Source organism: Eretmochelys imbricata, chromosome 16 (genome assembly GCF_965152235.1).
Source record: "Eretmochelys imbricata isolate rEreImb1 chromosome 16, rEreImb1.hap1, whole genome shotgun sequence".
NCBI lineage: Eukaryota > Metazoa > Chordata > Testudines > Cheloniidae > Eretmochelys > Eretmochelys imbricata.
In genome coordinates this window covers 21,581,936-21,606,890 of record NC_135587.1, presented here as the reverse complement: position 1 = coordinate 21,606,890, position 24,955 = coordinate 21,581,936, and the positions used below count along the sequence as shown (strand labels likewise).

General features: G+C 50.0%; 1 protein-coding gene across 2 annotated transcripts; it reads right to left on the bottom strand.

Moving 5' to 3' along the window:
* Positions 1–868: 868 nt before the first annotated feature.
* On the bottom strand, positions 869–22,823 carry LHX3 (LIM homeobox 3). Of its 2 annotated transcripts, none has more exons than XM_077835975.1 (6): positions 22,754–22,823; positions 10,438–10,609; positions 7,899–8,101; positions 4,611–4,762; positions 3,517–3,688; positions 869–1,287 (listed from the first exon to the last, which is right to left on the bottom strand). In XM_077835975.1, exons 1-6 carry the CDS (start codon positions 22,821–22,823, stop codon positions 869–871), a joined length of 1,188 nt encoding a protein of 395 aa, XP_077692101.1. The 2 variants fall into 2 exon arrangements, with proteins under 2 accessions (XP_077692101.1, XP_077692100.1); XM_077835974.1 differs by lacking the exon at positions 22,754–22,823 and adding an exon at positions 17,277–17,370.
* Between the last annotated feature and the right edge of the window lie 2,132 nt (positions 22,824–24,955).

Here is a 24,955-nt window from a genome sequence, read left to right as displayed (position 1 = left end):
GCAACTTTAAAAAGCTTTGCAATAAAGTTGTCATAGAGGAATCAGTAAAGAAAAACATTAGTTTAACAATCCAGAAAGACCAATATTCTTGGGTCAAGAGTTTTCTTGACCCTGTTGGAAAACAGTGGTTATTTGATAATAAATACATCTATTCACAGTTTAACATTGATGTGGAAAGAATAAAGCTAGCATCTACAAATTAAAAAGGTGAAAAGCAAAGTTAACATAGAGTCCTCATAGTATAAAGGAAAATGTGATTATTAATAAATGATTGGCATATTAAAGCCCATTTAAATTTAGAAAAGCTAATATAAATTCAAAAATAAAACAAAAAAGCCTTATTCTGTCACTGCTTTTTTTTGAACCTGTTGGAAGAACAGAGAAATAAGTACATGGTTTTCTACCATGAATTTGTGAAGAGATTATTCATTGTTCACATTTCTCCTGTAGAAATATAGACATTGTTGCTTCTTTTACAATGGCTGAGATTTTTATTTTTAAAAAAGCTTGAGGGGTAAGTAAGTGATGAAGCAAGTCATTGCTTTGGAGAATGAACTGACAACAGAAAACAAAATACGTTATCAGCTCTGTAAAGCACGAGTCTTGGTGGTCAATACTGTTCTGTAAAGACACTATGAGCAGTTTCACTTGGACTTTTCTTAAGCCAGTCACTCTGACATGATTCCTTGGTCAACTGTCTTTTGCTAACCCACAGCTGGCCAGCCTCTTGAGCACATTTGCCTTTCTTTCTCCATGTAACTATCTTACTTTTTCCTCAGAGGTCATTTTTTGCCCCACATTATATTCTCAACAGTAGATGATGCTTAGTAGCCTGAAGTCTTTTCCCCACATTGTGGTGGGTCCTGTATCAAAACTGGCCGTGATCAACTTCATCTAGCCAAGAGGCAGGACTTGCAGGGAAGTCTGGATACCCTCCACTGCTCCCTGTGGAGAGATCAGAACTGGGTCCATTCCCACCTAAGACTCTCATTGGCTGGGGCACGCCTTGTCCACCTTGAGCTATGATGCCTAAACCATTGTCTGGATAAACCAAGCTTGAGATTAAAGGCTGGTGGCCTGGCAAGGCCTGCAAAGAAGCTGGCGATTGGGGTATCCCGTAGGGGCTGTTGGATCTGAGGTCGTGGTACTGGTCCTGAGCGGGAATGCCACTGTGTTCCAAAGAGAAGCTCCCGTTGGTCCCAGCTTGTCTCCCCAAAGCAGGAGAAGCTTCATTTAGGTTGCTGTAAATCCCATTGGAGTGACTCATTTCTGACATAGAGGGCTCATCTGAAAGGGAAACGGGCTTGATTTATTGGGAAAGCAAACTAGCTGGAGACAATCTGATCAGAAACCTTGAATGCTGTGGAACTGTAAAACCCACAGATGGACAGATAGATTAGATGGGTGTGAATGGTGAGAGAGAGAGAGAGAGGACTTGCATGTTTTTCACAGCTTTTCAATGCTATGTTGGTCTTGTCATTTCTTAATTCCTTATTACCTCTGTTTTCTATCTCTGGCTGGATCTCAGCCAAGTCAATGGGATTTTGTTTTTAATCCTGGGGGCAAGAGTCTAATTCACTTGGGCTTTTAAAAACATGTATGAAATGTAGATACTAAGAAATAACCTTATTTTAAAAAAATATCTTTTAAGGGAGATGTGAGTCTAGGCTCTTGAGATCTGCCTCTTTCTATTGTTCTGTGTTCCTTTTATTAATTATTATTATGGCCTCATTAGTTATATTTATCTCTATTTTCGCTATCATTTCAGGAGCTACCGTGATACTCACTGATAGAAGGGAATGATCTAAAGGAAAACCATTCATTACTTAGGAAAAGGAATTAAAATTGCAATGGTTTTGGGGTGATTAGAAATAGTTAATGGAGTATATTTGGATCACTTAAAAACATTATTGAAAATGAAACATATTTTCTAGTTACCAGCAAAATTATATCTGCATTTATTGGACCCTTCATAAAAACTGAGAATGACTTTCTTATCTAGGATATCAACCTGGTGCATATCTTCAACTTATCAATAATTGTGTTTAATACTTTTAGTTACTGTGTAATGGGCTATTCATATAGAATAATGATGCTGCATAAGATCATATGGGAGCAGGCATGAAAATTTAATACGTTAGGGAATCAATAGACAAGCTGAAATTTAAAATAGATGTATACATAAAGCTGCATGAACATTTTTCATCTAAAGAGTTTTCCATGGGAAAATGCTGTTTTGACAAAACCAAAAATTTCCCCAAAACTACATAGACTCAACAAAATTTCATTTTGAAAAATTGGAAAAAACATTTTGAAAATGTCAAAACCTCAGGTTTCAACGTTTTCAGAATGGAAGGTCTTGATGTTTTGGGCTCAAAACTACTTTTGGCATTGCGAGGTTCTTGAACACTATGGTAATGGGCCCATATCCGTGCCTTATATTGGCAGAAGGTACTAGATCACAGGAAGGAGCAGTTAACTGACGGCTGTGCTAAGAAATGCCATGAAGAGGAGGTGTCTGTGGCACTGAGCAAGCACTGAGCAACAGGAGAACACTTTTGAAGTCAAGGGCAACTACTCTTGCTTAAAGTTAAGCATGTGGTTAAGTGCTCTATTGCATCAAAGCTTGAGGGAATGTCTGTCAAAACAGATGACAGAGTGACATCTCTCCTCCAAAGAAGCTTGAAATCCTATGAGAGCAACAGCCCAAAACAAGGAGATGAAATAAAAAATACCCCCATAATAATTCAGTGGAATAACCCCCACTCCCCAAAAATCGTTGAAATAAAAACACTTCCAGAACATAACTCATGGAATATGAACACCCCAGAAACAATCCAATGGGTTGCAGAGACTCCCCTATCAATATTTGCAATATAAACATTCTGATCAATCATTCTGGACTTTTTTGCTTTTACATCTTTGTCATTTATAAAGTTCCTCAAAGAGAAGTATTTCTTTAATGTCAGAGGTCACTTGCCCAGACAAATCCGGAGTGACATTCTTCATGTTTTTCCTTTGATGGTTTCAAATGTGACACCATTTAAAAATATATATAACTTCCACCTTTAGTTTCTCAAATGCAATTGAGTCCAAATTGTCTCCTGCCCCGAGGAGATCTAAATCACTCACTGCGGTCACAGTGGAGAGAAGTTACTTAGCAGAACGCTGACTCAGTCATGGCTTGCTCCAGTTCTTGCCGGCACGTATTTGTGTTTATGTTCCCAGTTTAATTCACCTGTATTGGGCATTTGTTTTCTTTGATTATTTTATGGCAGGAAATGCTGAGCAAGCAAATGGTATTTAAAGAACGAAATGAAACTGTGATGCAAAACCGGCAGCTGTGCTTGGAAGAAGGCTGGGTGAAAAATGCCCTTGGGGTGAAATTGACCCCTGTCCAGGGGGTTAGCATGAGGCCTATGCACCCTGAAATCTCGCTCAAGCCTTGATTACACGCTTGTGATCTCCGCAGCATACCAGCCGTGCCAGCCAGAGCATGCACCTTCTTCCTCTTACCTGTAAAGGAGACCTCAGCATCACTATCTGGGCCCTCCTCCTGGATACTGTCCTTGTCCGATTTTGAATTCCCCCGGGATCTTTTCATATTCCTAAAGTACTGGCCCCATCTCTGCCTCCCAGCATCTTTCTTTAGTCTTTTTTCCTTAGCCCTTCGGTTCTGGAACCACACCTGCCCAAGGAAACAAAGGGGGTTAAAGGAACAACTTGAGAAGTCTCTAGTTTTCTAAAAGCGGGGGGGGGGGGGAGGCATGGCAACAATTTTAATATTTGCATCAAATAAAATGTTTTCATATAAAAATTGGTTTTCAAGGAAATGACTTTTTTCAATGACAAAAACTTTCAGCCCGCTCTTCGAGCTATTCATCGCGCACGGGGGTACCACTGCGCCGGCCCAGAGTCCCCCCGGAGACAAGGGAGCCCCCGGGCGTAGGGTGCATTGGAGGACCAGAGCCTTGGGCGAGCCGGGAACACAGAGATCAGGCACAAATATTAGCTGCGCACCAAAAATGGAAGGAAATTGCGAAACTTTCACTGAACAATTATTTCAAGGTTTGGTTTTCTTTGTCAAAATTCAAACCGCCGATGTGTGTGTTGTTTACGCTGCAAAAGATGAGTAAATTTTTTGCCCGCTTTAGAACCGGTCTTTTTAAGAAAACGAGAGTGAAGGGGGTGGAGGGCGCGGATCTGTGAAAATTGTGATTCTCCCCCCGCCCCCGTTCCCGTTTTTTGGTCAACATTTCAAATTTTGACCAACACTATAAAAATCCAAATTCGGAGCATTTCACCCAGCTGTAGCAAATACGCTCGGGCAAATCTCTCTGTGTGTGTGTGTGTTGAAACCATTGTGAAAGCACAAGGACTGGCCATTACTCTGGGTCTGTACAGAGATGACCACCACAAGATAGATGTTTAATAATTACAAAAGACTGTTTTCTGGATCCAGTCTGACCAACTAAAATGCATTGTTGAGTCAATACCTGTTTGTAAAACGAACCCTCCCAAATAAGAGCGATTCAGTGGGGCGTGGACTCCCTTGGCTTTCCAAGGAGGCAGGGATCTCCGCGTGGGATGCTTGCGCTGCCCCATCTCACCTGTACGACTCTCATATCCAGCCCGGTCTCTGAGGACAGCTGCTCTCTCACGTGCCTGGCAGGTTTGGGGGAGTTGTTATAAGCGTTCTTCAGGGTTTCCAGCTGCTTGGCTGTGATCGTGGTTCGGGGTCTTTTTGCCGTGGACTCCGCCTCTGCAAACGTTGGCAAGAAATAACGCGCATTATTGCCCAAGCAGAGAGCCCAATTTGAGTCACAGTCGCCTGAAGAATGGCTCGGGACGAGGAGTGAAAAGCTGGACCTGGAGTTTCATGCACTGGTTGGCTTTGCTCGCGTTAAAGCTAGTCTGGAACGGGAGGTGGGGGGAATCCAGGGGAAAACAAATCTGTGCTCACTTTGCTAACATTTAAGGGACAAGCAGTGTATAAAATGAGAACGAAAATCACTATGGTTTCATGGGGTGATAATATCGTTATTCTCCGGTTTCAGAGTAGCAGCCGTGTTAGTCTGTATTCGCAAAAAGAAAAGGAGGACTTGTGGCACCTTGGAGACTAACCAATTTATTTCAGCATAAGCTTTCCTGAGCTACAGCTCACTTCATCGGATGCTGTAGCTCAGGAAAGCTCATGCTCAAATAAATTGGTTAGTCTCTAAGGTGCCACAAGTCCTCCTTTTCGTTATTCTCCGGTGTTAATTTAGGGAGGGAGGGGAAAGTAGCCATTTAATAAGCCATAATGTCGATCTAGAGATATTTAAATAGATCTTCTTCAGATTACACAAATAAAAGACAACCATAAAGAAAGGAGCTGCAAGTGATGCCGATTAAGCCGAGACACAATTATTGAATAAAGTTTTGACTTGGGTATGCAATCGTGTGCGGAGTGCTATACATAGAAAGCCCGTTTTTCATGTCAGTGCTCCTGTGTTGAAGCAAATCTTCATTAGTATTAAAACTTCTCCTGGGATACAAACTAATCGATGTGTGCTCTGGGTTTGGGTTTTTTGGTTTTTTGAATGAGCAAGGCTATGAACTATCCCCTGAGCGGCAACTCTGACCTACTTAAATGGGGTACAAATATTGGGCCGCCGATTAGACTGAATGGATGCGCGTTCTAAAAGTGAGAGTGGAAATTCACAATAATTCTCGAAGGCTCCACCGTGGTCCGCTCCCCGCGTGAGAATTATTCCCACCGGTTCCCCACCCCCCACCCCCCCACTGTTCTGCTTTCTTCGCCTCTAGCCCCTCTACCGGCAGCAGACTATGAATAGGGCCCCCAGAGCCGAGCCTGGGGAGTGTGTCTGTGGTACGCAAAACCGAAGTGGCGCTGGAGTTCACAGTGCAAAATTGCGTGTGTTCTGACTGTCCTAACGCCCAGACCAGCGGGCACCACTACGGGCAATGCATTCCCCCTGAAATCCCAAATTCCAGGCAACATCAGATCAAACCCCTGGAAGTAGCCGCGGTGCAGTTCATTCAACCCCCCCTGCTGGAGGATGGGTGAGAGACCCAGGACCTCAGTGGCTCACAGAAGACACCCAGCCTGGGGCAATGGGAGAAAAGTCCAACGGGTTAATCTGCTAGTCAAGTTTAGGGAGGACTGAATGGAAAACCACCTATCGAACACCTTGGGGTCTGTCTTATTAGTTGGGAATCACATTATCTTGGGCCCTCGACCTGCGATGTGTGTGTAGAACACACTAGGGCTGAAGCGTTAACTCGGTGGCTAAATAAACCCTCTTGTTCTAGAACCAAAGTGTTCACAATTAGTCTCAACTATACTTAGAAAGGGAGAGACTTTTAACGTTGCTTTGTGCCACCCAGATCTCTGCCCGACTGCTTGCCTAGGGCATCAGCAAACATCCGGTCTTAAAAATCTGCACCTGAAACTCTAATAACCACCTCAAAACTGTGTGTGTGGGGGTGTGTCCCCACTGTATGTTCTCTTTCAGCAATGGTGTGCGCTCTATAAATAGCTAGTACTCAGCAATGTCTGAATTTGAATGGGGTTTGAATTTTGGACGCATGGAAGGATATGTAGATGGATAGTTACCACAGCAGAGAGCTGTCCAATTTACATGACCACTCCTACAGAAAATGGAACGTTGCTCACTTTAAACCAGTGAAGGCTGAAATAGCTGGTTATCCTTTCCCGTTGGAAATCTGGAACACTACTAAGCTGGGAAGATTTTAGGCGTTTTCCATGATCGTCCTATGAATTCACCTGACTTTACAAGATCACGTGTCTGGAAGAGGTTGGTGCTTAGTATGAATTTCAAAATCAAGATATCGCTTTAGCGTGTGGTCCCCGAGAGCTCCCAACTCGGAAGGAGACCCCTAGAAGAACAATTTCTCAATCCTCTTGCTGCCCCATTGGAGTCAATGGCAACACAAGCGTCCATGTCAAAGCATCAGCCAAAACTCAATAAAGTCAATAGAAGTTTTGCCTCAGGATGGCCCCCCCCCCAAAAAAAACTATCCTAAGCCCAGATACAAAAATACAGACCCCTTTCAAGCTGAAATATGGGTTATTTCGCTGCTGGGCATTCTCAAGTAGGTTTTACTTGTTATATGGTAGGAGAGGGATGAAAGTAATTAATAATTGGCTAATAGTGACCCCTGATTTGGTGACCCCTAGTTCTCATAACACAAGAACTCCAGGTCACCAAATGAAATTAGTAGGCAGCAGGTTTAAAACAACCAAAAGGAAGTATTTTTTTCACACAAGGCACAGTCAACCTGTGGAACTCCTTGCCAGGAGATGTTGTGAAGGCCAGGATAAAACAGGGTTCAGAAAAGAACTAGATAAATTAATAGAGGATAGATCCATCAGTGGCTATTAGCCAGGATGGACAGGGATGGTGTCCCTAGCCTCTGTTTGCCAGAAGCTGGGAATGAGCGAGAAGGGATGGATCACTTGGTGATTACCAGTTCTGTTCATTCCCTGGGAGGCACCTGGCACTGGCCATTGTCGGAGGACAGGACACTGGGCGAGATGGGTCTTTGGTCTGACCCAGTGTGGCCCTTCTTATGTTCTTAGTTCTCTCACTGATTTTATATTTTGGAAAATAAAATAAATCTCTCCGAGCAGTGTAAGGGTGGAACCCTTTGTCTTCTTGAGCCTATGTTTTGAAGGAGACACCCTAAGCTGCAGATCACTCCGTTGTATCTAGTTCCCTTCATCTCTGTTAGGGAATCTTGCTTGATATACCAGCTTGTATGGGAAGGAATGTGGGTGGGTCGGTGGGTGGCCAGGAGCAATCCCCCGTCTCTCTAGCTTCCCCGGAGCACTGTGCTAGCTAGGGCGATCCCAGGCTGACTTGCCCCGTTACCTCTCTGCTTGGCGGTCTCATAGTCTCCTTTACAGACCAGCCGGCTGTCCTCCATGAGGTAGAACTCGTCCCCCGTGGCCAGCTGCCTTTTACACACGATGCAAGAGAAGCAGTGCAGGTGGTAGACAAAATCTTGGGCCCTTCTCACCACCTGGGTCGGGGGGATCCCCTGTTGACAGGCGGCACATTTGGTCCCAAACCTCCTATTTAAAAAAAAAAAATCCAACAGAAAGTTGCTATTTATTGAACTGCAAAGAAAGATTCCCTAGGGCAGGGGCAGATGCTGGTTCTGGGTCACGGGAGGCTTCGGACCTGCTCGATTCCTACCGGGTTCACTTTCTTTCTGAGTGAATCCTTGGTCGCATCACAGCCAACTCCTGCCCTCCGGCGGGGCTGGCCGCTCACCGGAATCCCAGGGGCCGGCCCGGGAAGGACGCTGCGCCTGAGCATGGGATGTGTAGCCGGCCTGAAGGGCAGGACGCTCCGAGGCCTCATGGGGTGCTTGAAGCGAGGCATCTGCTTGGAGGAAGGGGGATGCCTGAACCAGAGCCTGCCAGGCCGCTGCCCGCCGTTGAGAGGGGTCTGCAGCGCAGCTGGTGGGCGTGTAGTTGTCTTCCAAGGAGGCGCATCTCAGCGCCTTGCCTGGGCCCCGGTGGAGCTTGCGCGGTGCGAGAAGCGACCGGCAGGATTTGCTGGGGGGGGGGGGCTCTTAGCTCAGAAGGGAAGGGGGGGAACGGGGGCTGGATCATTGGCGTTTAGCAAGACACAGATCTGGGCCCAGGAAAGATCCCTGGGGGGGGGGGGTCGGCTGCACCGCCCCCCACGCGTTCCAGCCCCGGCCACGCTGCGCGCCTGGTCCCCCTGGTCTCCTGGCTCGGTAAAACGTCCATGGAAGCGGGTCTGAACGCCCCCCTTGCTGCTCGCCAGCGCTGGGGGGGTCCCAGCCCCGCCCCAGAGAAGCGGCCAGAGCATTGGCCTGCTCTGGGTTTCTGTTTATTCCTAGCCCCGGCAGACCAGGCTGAAGGCTGAGGGCCTGGTTCTTCCGAGGTGCTGAGCGCCCGCCCCTCCCAGAGGCCAGCACCCCCGGAACGCAGCATCCCCGCCAACCAGCCAGCTCCTTCGGGCCCGATCCTGCAAGGACCCTGTCTGGGGACACTAGCGTTGGATTCTCCCCCCCGCCCCCCTTTTACATCAACACCATTTTAACGAATGGCCCCAAATACACTTTCAGTCGTGTCTACCGCCCAAGTGTCCAGGGAGTTTAATTCTGTATCGAGCAGGGGGCTTTCCAGACTCGACGGTCATTCCCTATTTGGTTTTTACTGCGGATGGTTTCTATTGCAGGGTCACAAAGGAAAGGGCTCGCTTTCTTTTTTGCCCTGGATGCAAAATCTGGAAGAAAAACCAGCGCGGCCCCAAACGCTGGGTGAGCTCTGCCCTACGGGAAGGGCGTGTGGACTCTTACATTTGCGCCCTGATTTACCTATTACCACTGAGATAAGACCGGAAAGAGGGGGGGGGAGTTGCTTTTCATAGAATCATAGAATATCAGGGTTGGAAGGGACCTCAGGAGGTCATCTAGTCCAACCCCCTGCTCAAAGCAGGACCAATCCCCAATTTTTACCCCATATCCCGAAATGGCCCCCTGGAGGATTGAACTCACATCTCTGGGTTTAGCAGGCCAATGCTCAAACCACTGAGCTATCCCTCCCCCCCATTTACTGCTACCAAATACATAAAATCGTGGCTGGAATCAAAATGTAACCCTCCAGGTTTAGGACGTAGCCTTCTGTGGGTGGGGGTTTCCCCCCGGGCTATCTGGGGACTGACCCCTTTCTGTGGGGGGATGGTTTAAGCTCTGGTGCGGAGGTCGCGTGTCAGTACCCGGCGTGTGTCTCGGGGGGGTTCTTGGCCAGGCAAAGCTCCGCTGGGAGCTCAGCGCAGGCCCCGGGGTACCGCGGGTGGCTATGTGCTCGCACCCCCGCCACCGGAGGCTGAGCAGCGGCTGCAACGCAAGTCAGGCGGGGATGCAGATTTCCCCGGCTACCTGCATCCGCTGCCCCGAAAGCCGTTTGCGGGGTGAGGTGCAGAAAGGCAAATCGGGCTCTTCCCCCCGCTCCCCTACAGAACTTCTTTTATCAGCCTCTTTATTCGCAGGGTCCTTTTCTGCATGCAGACAGTTCTCAGATGCAACCGTGATCTCCGGGGAAGCCGTATGTTTTGAAGGGAGAGAGAGCGCAAGCCGGTGGCATGTGCGGACGGGCTGGAGCCCAGTTCAAATCAGAGCAGTTCCCAGCATCCCCTAGGAGGGCAGAACAGTGACCCGGCGCCACAACCCCCCTCACCCTGCTTCTGCATTCACCCTCCATGTAGGGCCCTGCTAAGATTAATCATTGCCGAGTTATTTGTTTAGAATGGACAGAATCCCGGTGACTAGTCACTTCCCTTCCCCTCTCCCCCCATATCCTTGCCCTAAAATCTCTGCCCCGTCCCCGTCCCCTTCCTCCAAGGGTGCTGGGTTTGGTTTGGTTTTACTCACTTGAAGAAGTCTTCTTTGCAATACACGCTGTCCCCTCTGCTGAAGCATTTCTCAGCCAGCTGGGTCTGGCAATCGCTGCATTTCAGGCATTTGCTGTGCCAGTGTCTCTCCAGCACCTTCAAGATGAACCGGTCCACAATGTGTTGGTTGCAGCCTGCACAGAGCGGGATTTCTGGGAGGGGGGAGAGAGGGATAAAGGACATAATTATGCGGTTTAATTTCTCACTTCTAAAGCAAGTAGGGGCCCGATCCCACCCTTGCAATGGGAAGGCTTCAGTTGGAACAGGATTGGATCAGATCTGGGGGCAACGTCTGCACATAGATGAAGCTCCAGTTGCTGGAAGGAGCTCCGACTCATCGTTCTATGTCCACACACGTTCTATGTCCACACACGTTCTGTGTCCACACACGTTTCCTGGATCGGTGGCTCGGGCTCGGGCATCGGGCGCACGTTAGCGAGCAGGAATTCAGCTCTCTCAGACACAGGCACAAACTGGCTCGATGGGGAGACACTTCACAGCGTGTCCAGGCTTGGATTCGCCTACATTGCAAGAGCCACGGCAGGTCCAGAGCCCACAGTGCAACTGCAGGATGTGAGAGAGACAAGGGCCAACTTCTGCTCGGGAAGGAGACGAGCTTTGGAGCGTCCCCCGAGCTGTTCTTCAGGCCTGGTGCAATCAGAGAGAGCACCTCACCCACCTTGTCTCCCTCGCATCCTGGGGCCCAGAACGACAGCAACAATTTCGCGCCGGTCACACATTGAAACGATACATCCCAAAAGCACATCACAGGTCATCAATATTAAAAATAGACACGGGGAAGCCGCCACGTTAGATCACGTGATCTCCCACGCTGTTCTTTTTAAAATTGCAAATGCAACACGTGCGTGGGGATGTGTATAAAATTCGGGGATTTATTATTCAAGAGCCAAAGATGCTGAAAGTGCCTTTTAAGAGTAAATACCGGGGGAGGTCAGAAAAGAAACGGGTTCAAATGCCTCTGGGGAGCTGCAATTGATTCTGATTTCCTATTTCAGGAGGGGAAAGAGGCGCCGGATTATTTCTAGTGATGTCCTTGAATGAACGGTTGCTGTAGATCTCTGCTGGAGAAGGCGTATTTTGGAGGTATACTTTCCGCATCCGGTAAAATAATTAAAAACCAACCAGCCCCCGAAGCCTGTCCATTGCAAAATTGCAGAAGAGAAACGCCGCTAAATTGCAAATCTGCGGGTTGGACGCAAACGCGTCCGAAGTGGGTTTCTCCAGCCCGCCCAGGCGCACCTGGTGGGAGCCGAACACACTCACAGGTGCCAGTCGAAAAAGAGAAACATTTTCAAGGCAAACGGTTCACGCCGGAGCCCGATTTCATCGCTTCTTTGATTCCCCATTGCGGCTAGCTTTTGGAGGCTCCTGGATTGCCAGCAAATAAACATACAAACAAATGTTACCGCAACCGAAACCAATTGTTGGCGCTCCTGGAGGAGTCCTCTCCTGGTCCTTTAAACAGAAGAGCCGCAAACAGAGTTTTATCTTCATTAGATTTTTGATTCTGTTTCTACCCAGAGAATATCATTTCCACCATCCACAAAACCGACCAGTACAAATTACACTGGCCAAAAAAAAAGTTCTGTTTTTTTTTGTATAAATTCCCAGGGAAATATTCACAGTAACAACAACAATAATTTGACAGGCTCGTTGTGTTGTCTAATATATCGCCCCCCTGCAAAACAAGCCATGTGCTAAAATGTCCTGAAACAAACACACAATTATTGATCATCTGAACCCCCCCTCCCGGAAAAAAAAATACAGCAAAGACATTGCAAGTAGAGAGAAACAACTTGCCAGCTAACGTTAGACTCCAAGGTTGGCATCCCATAGTCTTAGCAACTGTCCAGCCCCAATTAAGCTCCTCCGCACACGCTGCTCAGGTCAGACAGAAGGTGCTGCTGTCTAACCCCCAAGACCCCAGCTGGGGGGGGGGGAGGGATGAGGGGGGGAAGCTTAAGACTCCCAAATCACCGTCTCATAACCAAAGAATATTGCTTCCTTCTGCTCCTTGCCGTCTAATCTGATTTTCCAAAACAAAATACAATCTCTTAAATTAATATAAACCCTCATGGAAATTAATTTCCTGCCTTGCAGGGTGTGTACACACACACACACACCTATTAAGTGACTAGACCCTTACGTTGCATTGTGAGTCCAGCAGACAGAGGAAACGTCCTTAAAACGTGTCTTCAGGGTTCAGCATCCTCCCTGGGTTTACATGCGGGAGCAGATCCCCCATTTTTATTGTTCTTTGTAGCCCTTCTGGTCGACCCTTCCTTCTCCCCCCCCCCGGAAAAAAAAACATCTAAACTGCTTTTGACCCCGGGAGCCCTGGGTTTGCCATCTTTACACACATCTCCTCTCTCTCTCCCTCACTGCTACCAATTCTATAATTAGGCCTGAGTCAAATATTCCTGGTCACAGCCTTCCCCGCACCAATCAGGAATCCCCCACCCCACCCTGGATCTCTCTCCAAATCACACCTGACAATTAAAACGGTAAAGGCCGCTGTAAACTAAGCGGGGAGAGAGAGGAGATTTAATTCACTAAATCAGTTTATTTTTAGACCTGGGTCACTTCGGCTTCTCTCACTGGTGTCAGTTTTAAGAGCCTGGAGGGGGCGATCACGTGGGCACTGTGGTTAATTTCAGCCCCAGGAAATTGCTGGAGCCCAGTGACTAGCTGCAAGGCTTCACGCAGGAGGGATGCTGCTGCTTGAACTTTTTAGGAATAAACGGGCTAGGCAGCCGCCTCAGTGAAAAATCCCTGGGGTTCCTGAGACAGCCAACACTAGTCCGTGTCCTGACCGTTGGGTTTTATTCTGTGTTTATCTCGGGTCTTAATTTTCTTGGGGAATCTGAAGCACTTCGTCAAAAGAAATAAATTAATTCACAGGCTGGCAACCTGTTCTGGGTAAAGATCCAGTGCACTGAAAGCTGGGCTGCCCGGGCCGTTGTACAAACAGATATCCGAAGTACAAATACCTCGGCCATGGGATGTACCTGCCAGAGCCTGAGACTGAAGGCCAGAACTGACCACCATCTCCTCTGACCTCCTGCACAAGCCAATATTTGTCTGTAAAGTGTTGCGTGTATTCCAGAGAAACAAGTATTTGTGTAAAAAGAACAGGAGGACTCGTGGCTCCTTAGAGACTAACACATTTATTAGAGAGTAAGCTTTCGTGAGCTACGGCTCACTTCATCGGATGCACTCAGTGTTTGTGTGTGCAGGCCTGCCAGCCGCCCAAGTCACAGAACAGCCTGTGCAATAAATACACACAGGGAAAGGTACACACGTTGTTTATTCAAACGACTTCTTCCCAATGGTGGGGGGGAGGGAGGTCTGTTTTATGCGAGATTCAGTGCAATGGCTCTGTGACCCCTGTTTTACAGACAGGGTGAGCAAAGGTTGCGCTGTATTTGCCATCGATAGCCGAATGTTTTCATGGTCCGTCCAGTGATCCTGCACCGGGGACGATCTCTCGTACCTGACACCTCGGCAGCCACGGGCAGTTTGGTCTCCACAGTCACCGACCCACGTCTTGAAACTGGCAATAAACCTTTGTCTTCTGATCAGAAGGATAATTCGATGTATGCAAATCTCTCCCCCGCCAGGGTGCAGCGACCCCTACTGCTTCGGACAGGTCCTGCTCCGGGGGTGCCCGTGCCCGGCCGCCCGAAACCAGCGAGGCATCACCCGAGCCTACTGAAGTTCGCCGCTTTCCAGCAGGGACACGCGCCGCGAGCAGGTGCTGGCAGGTGGCGAACGCTGCCCGTAGGCCATATCCTGGGTGTTTTGCTTGCGACGCTGCCAACATGGCAAGCTGTGGGGGCCGTACAGACCTGCACCCGGGGCTGGGCGCAACCGACGCTCCCTGGTGCTAGCCGGGCGGCCCATGGCGAAGAGCTGTTGCTCGATCAGGTTTGCATAGTGCCCCTCTCCCGGCCATTATTGCCCAGAACCCAGGGCGAGGAAATAGGTGTCTTTCCTTTAGCCTCAGACAAGAGCCAGGCTGGGCATTAAACCATTAATCGGGGAATGAATTTGGTGAGAAAATAAAGTGTAAGTGCAACCTCCCCCCCCCGGCTCGGGGGCCGGTTCAGGGCAGTTTGCTCAAAGTCTAAAGAGACTGGAGCCGGAGGCTGGGGGGCGGGGGGTGACTATGGGTTTCTGCGCGGACTCTTTCCGGTCAGCTTAGGTCTGAGGGTCTGGCTGCACTCAGGGGTGGGCACCTGGAACCTGCGCAGGGGGGTGACATTTGAAGAACTAGCAAGGCCTCCCCAAGGTGGTGCCCAAGTGACTAGAAAGCGAAGAGGAGATTTTCGCTCCTTCTCGGTGACCAAGGCAGGTCCCCGGGCGAACCCGGCACGGAGCTGGGGTGGGCTGAGCGCGGCGCTTGCCCAGCTGGTTGCTCAGGAAGCCCAGGTAGAGAGCTCGCTGCTCAATTATTTATCCGCCAGCCTCGCCCCACGCCCCAGCCCTGCGCTTGAAGCGGCATTCAGCTTTTGTTTGCATTGTGAGCCTCTGCTAAAACTTTAATGTCCTGCCTCGATACGGATCCTCTCCTCGGCGGCGGGAGAGAGAAAAGAGGGGTTCCTCTGGTTTAGACCTGAGCAGGGTGCAGGAGTAAAGGGGGTCGGGTGGGGGGGCTGCCTTTCCCCCCCCCCTTTGTTCTGGGGCTGTATTAACACCGAGATCTCTCCTTTTCATGTCTGAACTGCACAATCCAGTGCTGGGCCGTTGCCTCTAATAACCAATGATCTAACTTTATACATCTGTGCCAGTGTGTTTTAGTTCGGAAGAGGGTCAAATCAAGGAAACAGGGGCGGCGCAAAAAGACCTTCCTTTACCTAGCTATCACTAGCCCGGGGAATAAAACACTGTTTAGCCCGCATCCTGAAAAGGCCAGAGGTGCTGTTTCCCTTCTCAATGTGCATTAGAGTTAGGGCTCTAACGCAAAGCACTAGTGCCCTGGACGGCTTTTAGAGGGTGTTTCAAAAACGATCTGGGTAAGGAACAGAATTGCACAGGTTATGCGAACAACCCCCCGAGTGAAACAAGCCTGCAAGCTTCTGATCCTGCTTCTTGTACTCCCCTGATCTCAGCCAGCAGCCTTCTGGCCAGGGAACCGAATTATACCTTTACAATCAACTGTTTTAGGCAATCATAGAATCATGGAAGATTAGGGTTGGAAGAGCCCTCAGGAGGTCATCTAGTCCAAGCTCAAAAATAATGCAGGGCCCTCTTCTCAGTGCTCTGGGCAGGCAGGTGTCCTGCATTCTGACTTTGTTCAGGGACAAAATATTTCTCTGATCTGCTGCTGGGAAAGGCTCAATTCATTCTTGAGACCCGACTTTTTAAAAAAAAAAAAAGAAAATTTAAATCTGAGGCTTCTCGCTCCGATTTATTTTAAGCCCCCTCTTCAAACTGCTCCTGTGGCGACTGCTACTCCCTGTACTTGTGTCCCAGGACCTGGTACCCAATTCTCGTCTTTTCCCCTCAGGGTATCAATAAGACTTTGAATAAAGTGCATGAAACTTCAACATCCAGCGCGTAAAAGGTTCGTTGCTATTTAACAATCAAGCAGAAAAACCTATCAAAGCTGCAAGGCAGGCTGAAAACACGGACCCAATGAGTTCACCCTCTCGGGGCTAGTTAATTTCAAGGTCCCGAGACTTTGGACCCGATCCTGCAATCTTTTCTCAGGCAAAACCCTCAGTCAAGCTGCCTGGAAATTTTTGCCTAGAGAAGGACGGAAGGGAAGATTGGGCCTGTTCAGACATAAAAGATGCGCAGGGCTACCGGAGAGGGGGCCGCGGTGACTCCGAATAGCTGGTGAAACAGATAAGGAAATAGACCAGTCTCTAGGCGGTAGGGAAGGCCTCACGCATGTCTTGCTTTTATAAAGAAGCAGCAGCTAAAACATATGTCGGCGATGCCTCCCTGTCTCTTCTCCTGCCCCGCCTAATCCCTTGCCCTCTGAGCGATAAGCCAATGCATTACTGCGATCAGAAACCACAGGGCACCCGAGAGAAACGATCAAACCATTTCAGGGAGCAGGAACTCCCCACCCTGAGGGGGACAGTATGATCCCCCAGCCCCCTGACTGATGGCAGCAGGGCCGATCGCGCCTCCTTTGGGGCGAACTCGCAGGGGAAGATTTCGTTTGCCTCCCCGGGTTGGATTTTGCAGAGCTCCGCTGTAGATGCGCGTCTCCCAGCAGAGCACCCCGAGAAGTTTCAGACCGATCCCTGCCCGGAGGAACGATGATCAGCAGAGGCAAGGGACATACGTCTACCGAGGGCGCCGGCGTCATTTGCAAGGAGTTGGTCCAGGGCAGCCGAAATATTATTCATGGTCGCCCGGGACTACAGATAAATGACATTTTCATGCAGCTCTTTCTACCATTAATTCGCCTTAGGCTGTTTTGCGTTTTTCAGCAAAAGATCTCCCCTGATTTATGACGACAGACGTACAATTAACTCGATCTGTAATAAATAAATGGCGGAGGGGCTGCTCTCCATTTCTCCGGCTCCTACAGTTGTCAGAAGTTCAGAGGCTCAAAAAAAAAAAAAGTGCATTCAAATAAACGAGGTAATAATTAGTTATAATTAATCGTACAAATCCAGGGGTGCGCATTTGCCCTGACTCCTCTTCCTACCCTGCGCCATGCTCTGAGCTCGTGCCAGCTGCACCTGTCCTAAGACCCCCCAGAACCATCCCCTGTCTGCAGACCCATTGAGAAGCCGGCTTCCCCCCACCCCCACCCCCACCCCCAAAAAATCCCAGTACCTTTGCGCACGTCCTCATTCTGCGCCAGCAAAGCGAAGAGCATCTCTGTATTGGAGCAGTCCTTGCCCGCGCTCAGTTCCTTAAGAGCATCCATCTTGCGTCGCCTTCCGCCACAAACTCCGCACAAATGGGGCGCTGCAGCCCGCTCCGGGGTCTCAGAGCCAAATGTGGCCCTGGTCTGCCCGCCCTCTCCCCTCCGGCGCTCCCTGGCCTCCCCGAGCAAGCGGACCACACGCCTGCTCGGCACAGAACCCCCCCCCCCAGTCCATCCAGGGTCCACACAACACACACCCACACCCCGCTGGAGGTGTCGTGCGCTTGCAGTGCAGAAGAGGGAGTTGCACACAGGAGCAAACAGGGCTGAGGAGTAACCCTGCTGCCTTAAAGTTCACCCCATGCAAAGGAGGGTGGAATAGCATCACCGCCGGCGAGTGGGAGGCTGCAGGTCTCGACTGGGCTCGGGGGGCCGGCGGAGGCAAGGGGAACCATTCGTCATTTTTTATGTGTGTGTGGGGGGGAATGAATACGGCCTGATCGTCGCTGAAAATACTTTAATGGGGCTTCCCAGGGATTGTTTTATCTGAGGCTGGCTTTGCTGGGCCCTGTGGTTGTCCCAGTGGGTTTGCGGGCAGAGGGAGGCCAGGCGGAAGAGGGAAGCGGAGAGCAGCTGGAGAAGGGGGAGCGGCGCTGAGATTGTTTGATTCTATTTCTCAGAAAGTAATTTGCAGCCTCCTGCAGTTTGTTAGCACAAGGGGCATCACTTTCCTTGCAAAATCACTAGTGAAAGCAAAGCCCGGGGCCTACTTTCCAGGTGAAGCTGGGATTTGGCTGGGGGGCGAGGTCCCATCGAATCTGGAAGTATAAAATTAAGACCCCCCAGGAAATTGCTTTGCATTTCATGTATTTACCCCCCCTCATTTGGCAAATACACTAGTGACACCCCCCTGAAGTTCCTCTCCTGTCCCACTGTGGCCACAGGTGGAAGATATTTCTACCGTCCTCAGCTGAGGAAACCGGCCTCGTGTGAGGGGGGAGAGCTAAATGTCTACTTGTCCGATCGAAAAGCTCACATTTCCCCCGGGAAGGATCATGCCCTAGCACAGCGCGCAGACTCTGCGGCCGAGCCCACGCTGGAGCATGGACTCCTGCAGTCTGCGCTCCCACGCAGGGGTCAGGAAAATCAGATCAACGCGCGCTGCAAACTGGGTTGAACTCTTCAATCAGCCCTAGAACCAAGGGCAGGGTCGTGTTTGGATGGACTGTCCTCAGTAATGCCGAAATATTGGGAAAGCTTCTTATCCATGAGCATCCCACCGCCCTCCCTCTCTGTGAAACAACCTCTCTTTTTAAGGAAGAGGGTTTTGCCCAGGAAGGCGGCGGGGGGAGGGGGGAATCAAGTCCCAAAGTTGAAAGTAAATGGGCCAGATCATTAATTCATAGGAACTACCTGCAAAATGATAAAAGATCTTTTGGGAGGATTACATCGCCTCTTCTTTTGGACCACGTTGGTCTCAGAGGGACAAGTGGGGATGGGGGGGGGGAAGTTGAGTCAATGGGAATCTGATTTTTATCATTATTTCTATTCATCTATTCCCCCCCCCCCCTTTAAATCCGAGCCCTTTCCAAAGTCCTATGGAAAGGCTCCCATTGGCTTCCGTGGCAAACCAAGCTCTTCAGGAATTGCACGGAACAGCTCCCTTGACTCTGAGCTTGCAAAGTTGCCTGCCACGCTCGGAATTTTGGGAGCAGCTGGAGGCAGACCTGCTGGAGAAACCTGTCTCTTTCTCCTCCCACTTCCCGCCGTGTCACAGGATCGCAGGACTTGGCCAAGCCAGTCTAACATTTCCCGGGCGTGGGGAACAGAAGAAGCCTTTCTAATAAGGGTGTCCAGTCCCGTCCCCCCAGTTTTATGTTTTTTTTAAGACAACTGTTTACTTTGGGCGAGATCGGCAGCTCAATCAAATGTTAAGTGCGACAACACCCTGATAAATTTTATTGACACTGATCTTTAGAGGCAAAAGGTGTCTGGGGAAATCAGGCGTAGTGATCCTGCTGTACCCTGCAGATGAATTCAAAATCAATGCCCCATTTGCCTGCATTTTCCGAGGATATGAAACGCATTTTGGTGAAAGGTGTGCGATGCTTCAATGTTACTTCCAACTTTTAAGCTTTAATAATAATTTTATGTCCTATTGATCGCCTTCTCTGAAGGAGCCAGGCGACACTAATGGTATCAAATGAGAAACACTTATGACCGAGGCGTGATAGAAAGGGCATGTGATACTCTCTATAGCTGCAGATAGCCATGACGCTTTATCAAAGAGCAGGGGTATAAGGTGTGGGTGGGTGTGATCTGCTTTTGCACCCACCCAACTTCTAAAGCACAATTCACATCTACACAAAGCAGTGCGTTGTGATTCTTTTCATGCCTAAACTAGGGACACTGGTGTGGAATTATATTCACCATCGTGGAGCCAAGGCATGTGCTGCAAGGGACAGACTTTTAGGTCTGGAGCATCTGGTGTTGCATGAGCAGCATTTCCCCTTCGGCTAACTGCAGGCTCTGGAGCTGTATTCGTTGGGCTTTCTGTCTCCCAGGCGTGGGGGTTACCTGGGAGGGATGAGGGCTGTACTTTTCATTGTTAGGATCTTGCGTTGCACTAACATCTCCTACCAATGCAGGGGTCTGGAATTGTCGCAGGGAGGGCACCCTGTGCTCCTGGTTTATGGGTTACTCTGGAAGGAAAGGCTCCGATTCTTTTTTGCCCGGGGTCTCTGATTTTCTAGCCTCTGACAAAGCCCCAGCCCGGGAACTCCATTGCTCTTCCGCGGGTGTAACAACCTGCCCGCTCAGAGGGCAGCCGGGCGCCAGCCCAGACAATCCCCCGGCATCCATGAATGCGGCTTCGCGCTTTCGATCAGCGGCATCAGCTTGATTTACACCGAATAACCAAACCCAGTCGAGTGGTTTTGCAGGGTGACAGCTGTTCTGAAGGGCTGCAAATGCTATTTTAATCCGCTAGCGGTTTACTCTAGATGCTCTCCTGAACCGGTACATTATTTGTCTCTGTTTATACAGGAAACCCCTATTTTATTTCTTGTCTAAAAGGGCTTCTCTATTAATAAAGCACCATCAAGGAACGTTTGAGCAATTGATTTCTTAACATCTCCACTCTCCTGTGCAGCTGTGATTTTTTCTACCCCTAAATAATAAAGTACATTTTTTTAGGATTAAAATTCCAGATTATTTTTCTTTCCTTGCTGAAACAGACTAAAGAGTCCAGGGTGGCGGGAGAGAGCCAAGTATATTCCCTGAAAGCAGAAAGGAAAGTAATATCGAGATCTTAGTCTGTTCCTTTAAACAAGTACATTCCTGCTGGATTTCACCCAAGCTTCCCTTTCAGTCCCTAACCATCCAGGCTAGCTAACCTACATTCACTTCTTCGGGAAGGACATTGCAGCTATCAGACTATTTGGAGTCAAATATCCGTTAGACATAGTGGAAGAAGGAGTTTTAAAGGTTACAAAACTAGAGAGATCCCCCCGAGTCTAAGAGTTAATCAAGCAAACGAACAGATGAGGAATCGGCAAAAATCAGCTGGATTTCCCTGGATTATTTACTCCTCAATCAAGCGGGATTTCTTCTTGCTATGTCCACACATGTCCAGGGACGGGGATGTATTGAAGTGTCTACAGTTAAAAAACCCAATCCTTAGGTCTGACAAGATTTCCCTTCGAATTCCACTTCTCCCATTGGGGAACGCTTCTTCCAACAGAAAAGGACCAGAACAAATATCCAAACCCTTTCGTTAAAACTCAGAGCCAATGTGCATTTGAATGAGCTAAGCGGTTGGGGCTCTGCTAGACTTCTGTCTCGGTGCCCTGGTGATGATAATCCATTCAAAGGGAGATGGCTGCAGCGGGACGCATCGGAGCTGGGCTGGGTATTTATTAAAGGGTGAGACAGTTTTTAACCGAATAGATAAAGAACTGAAGCATGTGAAATAGACTGAAGGCCATATTGGCTGCTGGTGTGCGGGGTATGTGTAAAGAGGGGAGAGGAGAGATCTATCTAGACAGCGTTCAGCTGCTTGTTTCATAATTTTAGCTGCTTACTTATTATATTAAATTCTCCCCAGCTAAAATGTCAATAATAATGAATAATAATTCACTGCATCCGGTATCTCGAATCCTGTGCTGCTTATTCAGAGCGGGCAGGCTAGTTAATTTAAAGGCAAATGTGGTCTGATTTCTCTCACTCCAGAAGAATAGGGTTTCCCACCCCCCCTCCCCCAGTTAATAGATATTCGAGTCATCCCAGGGCAGAGCTGCCACCTGATTAACAGCATCAGCTGGGTCACAACAAGCGGATGAGAAGCCCTATTATCAAAGCAAGGTGTGTTAATAAATCGAGTTTCTCTTAACACGCGGCTCTTTCTCGCCAGCGCTGCCCTTGGAGCGGAAAGGCCCGATCCGGCTCCCGGGTGAGTCAATATCAGACCTCTCCTGCGGACTGCAATGAGACGGGATCCAGCCTATCCCGGGTGGGGAGTGTACCCGGAAATAGCCCCCGCATGCTGGTGGATTGCCCGCAGCTTGGGGCACGGACTGGGGAACAACACACAGGATGCTGCTCTGAGCGCGCTGACATCCCCGAGGAGCGGGCACAGGGAGCTCGCCTGTGGACCCCTCTGGCAGAGCCCGGCCGGAGAAGGGCCTGAGGCTTAGGCGAGGCGTGGGGGGCTGCGGGAGGGGAGCGGGATGGCAGCCGCGAGTGATGGAGGAGCTGGGACAGCCCAGGTCAGACACGCGCTCTACAGCTGTCCAGATCAGCCACTAACAATACCGCTCATTAGCCGTCCCCAACGCCTGTGGCAGGCAAAGCCCCACACAGCGAGCGAGGCTCCCCCCCGGCCCCCCCAGCACACGTTTTCTTTTCTTTTCGTTTTGTTTCCTTTTTAAACGTTGTTTGCAGAAAGCCAGCAGGAGAGGCCTCCTGCAATGGATCCAGCCCCTCCCCAGCTCGGACAGTAACACGTGGGAACACAGCTCCAGGCACGGGAAAATCTGCTAACTAGATGATGTAAACGCCACGCCAAATATTACCACCCTGCAGCAGCCAGGCGCCGGGGACCCAAGCCCCGAAAGTCACTGACAGTGGGGTGTAGCCACCCCAGAGATCGGCGAGCCACATGTTACCAACACCTGCTTTCCCGGTTACATGTAAAGGGGGGGGTCTTCCCCCCCCCTCGCCCCCCAGCACTCTGCTAGTTCAAGCTGAGACCTCCTCTCTGCAATGTATCTTAACTAGATCCTCCTGAGACCAGGGTGACATTTGCTGGGCCGGGGACCCATTCCATGCGGAGTGGGGTGGGAATTCCTGACCCCCGCGCCCGCGCCACGAACAGCTGGGGTGTTGTTGCTGTCCAGTATTGGGAAGAGAAAACAAAGAGAGAGAGAAAGAGAGAGACTCTTACCTGGGCTCCTGCTGAAGGGGCAGATCTCAGCTGCCTTCTCTGAACTAGCTCGGACTCTTTCCAGCAGCATCTCGGGGCTGGGCGAGGAAGGAGCGACCTGGGCTAACTTCAGAACTTGGTGGGCTAGGGTCGCCTGGGCAGAAACAGGCCAACTCTCTCTCACCCCCTGGCACTGAGCTGCCTTCCCTCTCCTGCGGGAGCCCTGCCCGGGAGCGCTGCGCCCGGCGGCCACCTCCCCGCACTTGGGAGATGCTGCAGCTTCAATCTAATGGCTTGGGGAAAGGGGGCCCGGCTCAGCGCTGGCTTCCCACCTCGCAGTGGCTGGCGTCAGTTGACCCTCGGTTGCCACCGGTGTGCTGCTTAGCATAACAAAGCCCAGCGAGCGACTGGCAAGGGAGGGGGAGCTGTCCATGGTGCTGACACAGGACGCCCAGCCAGCCAGGCGTGTGGTCTCCCCCCCGCTCCCCCCCCCGACATACCCATACACGTGTCCAGCTTTCAGCCCACACAATAGGGGCTGGGCGGACCCCAGCGTCGGCTCATTGTCTTTATGCAGATCTCCCTTTTCGTTAAGACGCATCGCCTTTGTCCCGCCACAAAAGTCTCCCCCTCGGTCCATCATGCCATGAATTTGTTGGGTTGCGGGTGTTTCCGCCCCTGCTCGGATCACAGGGGCACGCTGGAGGAGCGATTCCTTCCTCTGGGGTTGTGGTGGGGGCTGGTTGTCAGATGTCAGCATCCGAGCGTGTTTTAAAGGGGTGGGGAGGCTGGTTTTCCGAACTGATTCCTACCCAAGAAACCCGCTGTGCGACCCGAGGGAATCTATTGTATTTTCACACACGTGCGCCCTGAAATAAATCATTTCCCGAGCAGAAACGCGACGCCACATAAATACAAAGCGTTATTTGGTTGGTTTCAAAACCCCACTTTGCTGCATTTTAAAAACACACCTTGGAACTTCAAACCCGCTCGGGTGCAATTTCCTTCTGTTCCCTAACGACACCCGGAGACAGCTACAGGGCCAGGCCTCCGAGCTAGCCATCAAAGATGTATTTTTAAAGGCAAACAGCTTAAAAGCAAATGTTTCTTGTACATTAAGAGGCTAAATAATCCCTTGACAAAGTTAATAGCCACATTCATTCAAGGAAGAGCCATCAGTAACCATCCAGGCCAAAAAGTAGCGCGGGTAAGGAGCGGGCAAATGCTGGGTTTTTTGGTTGACTGGGCTACAGAAATCAAAGAGACTCTTTTCTCCCACTCTTTCCCGCTTTCTGACCTTCTCTGGCTTTGCCAGGAGGAATCTATAAACCGAGAGGAAATCCAGCGTCGCGTTAAGTAGCGCAGGCCAGCTGCTATTTACCCCCCCCCCCCCAAAAAAAAAATCGTTACTTTTCCGAAGGTTGATTCAAAAATATCTGCCCCGCCTCCAGGGAAAGTTGCTTTTCCCATTTCCCTGGACGAACCTTCCCCCTCGGAAGCCGGAATTCCCCTCCTCCCCCGCAGTCCGCCGCAGCTTTGCTGGTTAAATGTGGATGGTTTGTTTTTATAATTAGTTAATGAATTTGGGAAGCTAATGCGCTTTGAAACGCTGATTTAGCCAAGTGTTGGTGTGAAGACTCGCGCCTGGCCCTCCTGAGTCCCCCTTCGGGCTTTCGAGCTGGGGGCCCTTTAATTAGCTTAATTTCCAGCGGAGGCCCGGGGAAGGAAAGTGAGCACGCAAGGCCGGCACAGGCCTAAGGCCCTGGGGACAGATCCGGGAAGGAAACGCTGCAAAGGGTCCAAGGCAAATCGGTCCCAGGGCAAATGGCTCTTCTGGCGATTCTACAGCCCCGTGGACTCGCCCTTTCCTTAGTTTGGTCGAGGAGACTCTCGCTGCTCACTCGAGGGTTTTTTGTTTTGTTTTCCAGCATCAGCCTGGAGCTGGGTCACTCTGCTCTCCCCGCGGATATAGGTCACAGGCATTTCTCCTGCTCCTCTGAGCCTGGTCAGGACCGATGGGGACCCCCCTGGCCTGTGCTCTTCTGTTCGGGAATCTCCCCTGGTTTCCCAGGCACGTGGCTGGTGTGTTTCACACCTCTCCGCTTGGGCTGTCGTGTTTAACCAAAATACAAGCAGCCCAAGCACCTGGTGTGCGTGTGTTTCCTCCCTAGCATCAGGGGCTGATAATTATGGTTGTTACTGTGAGCCAGTTAATCTGAATGA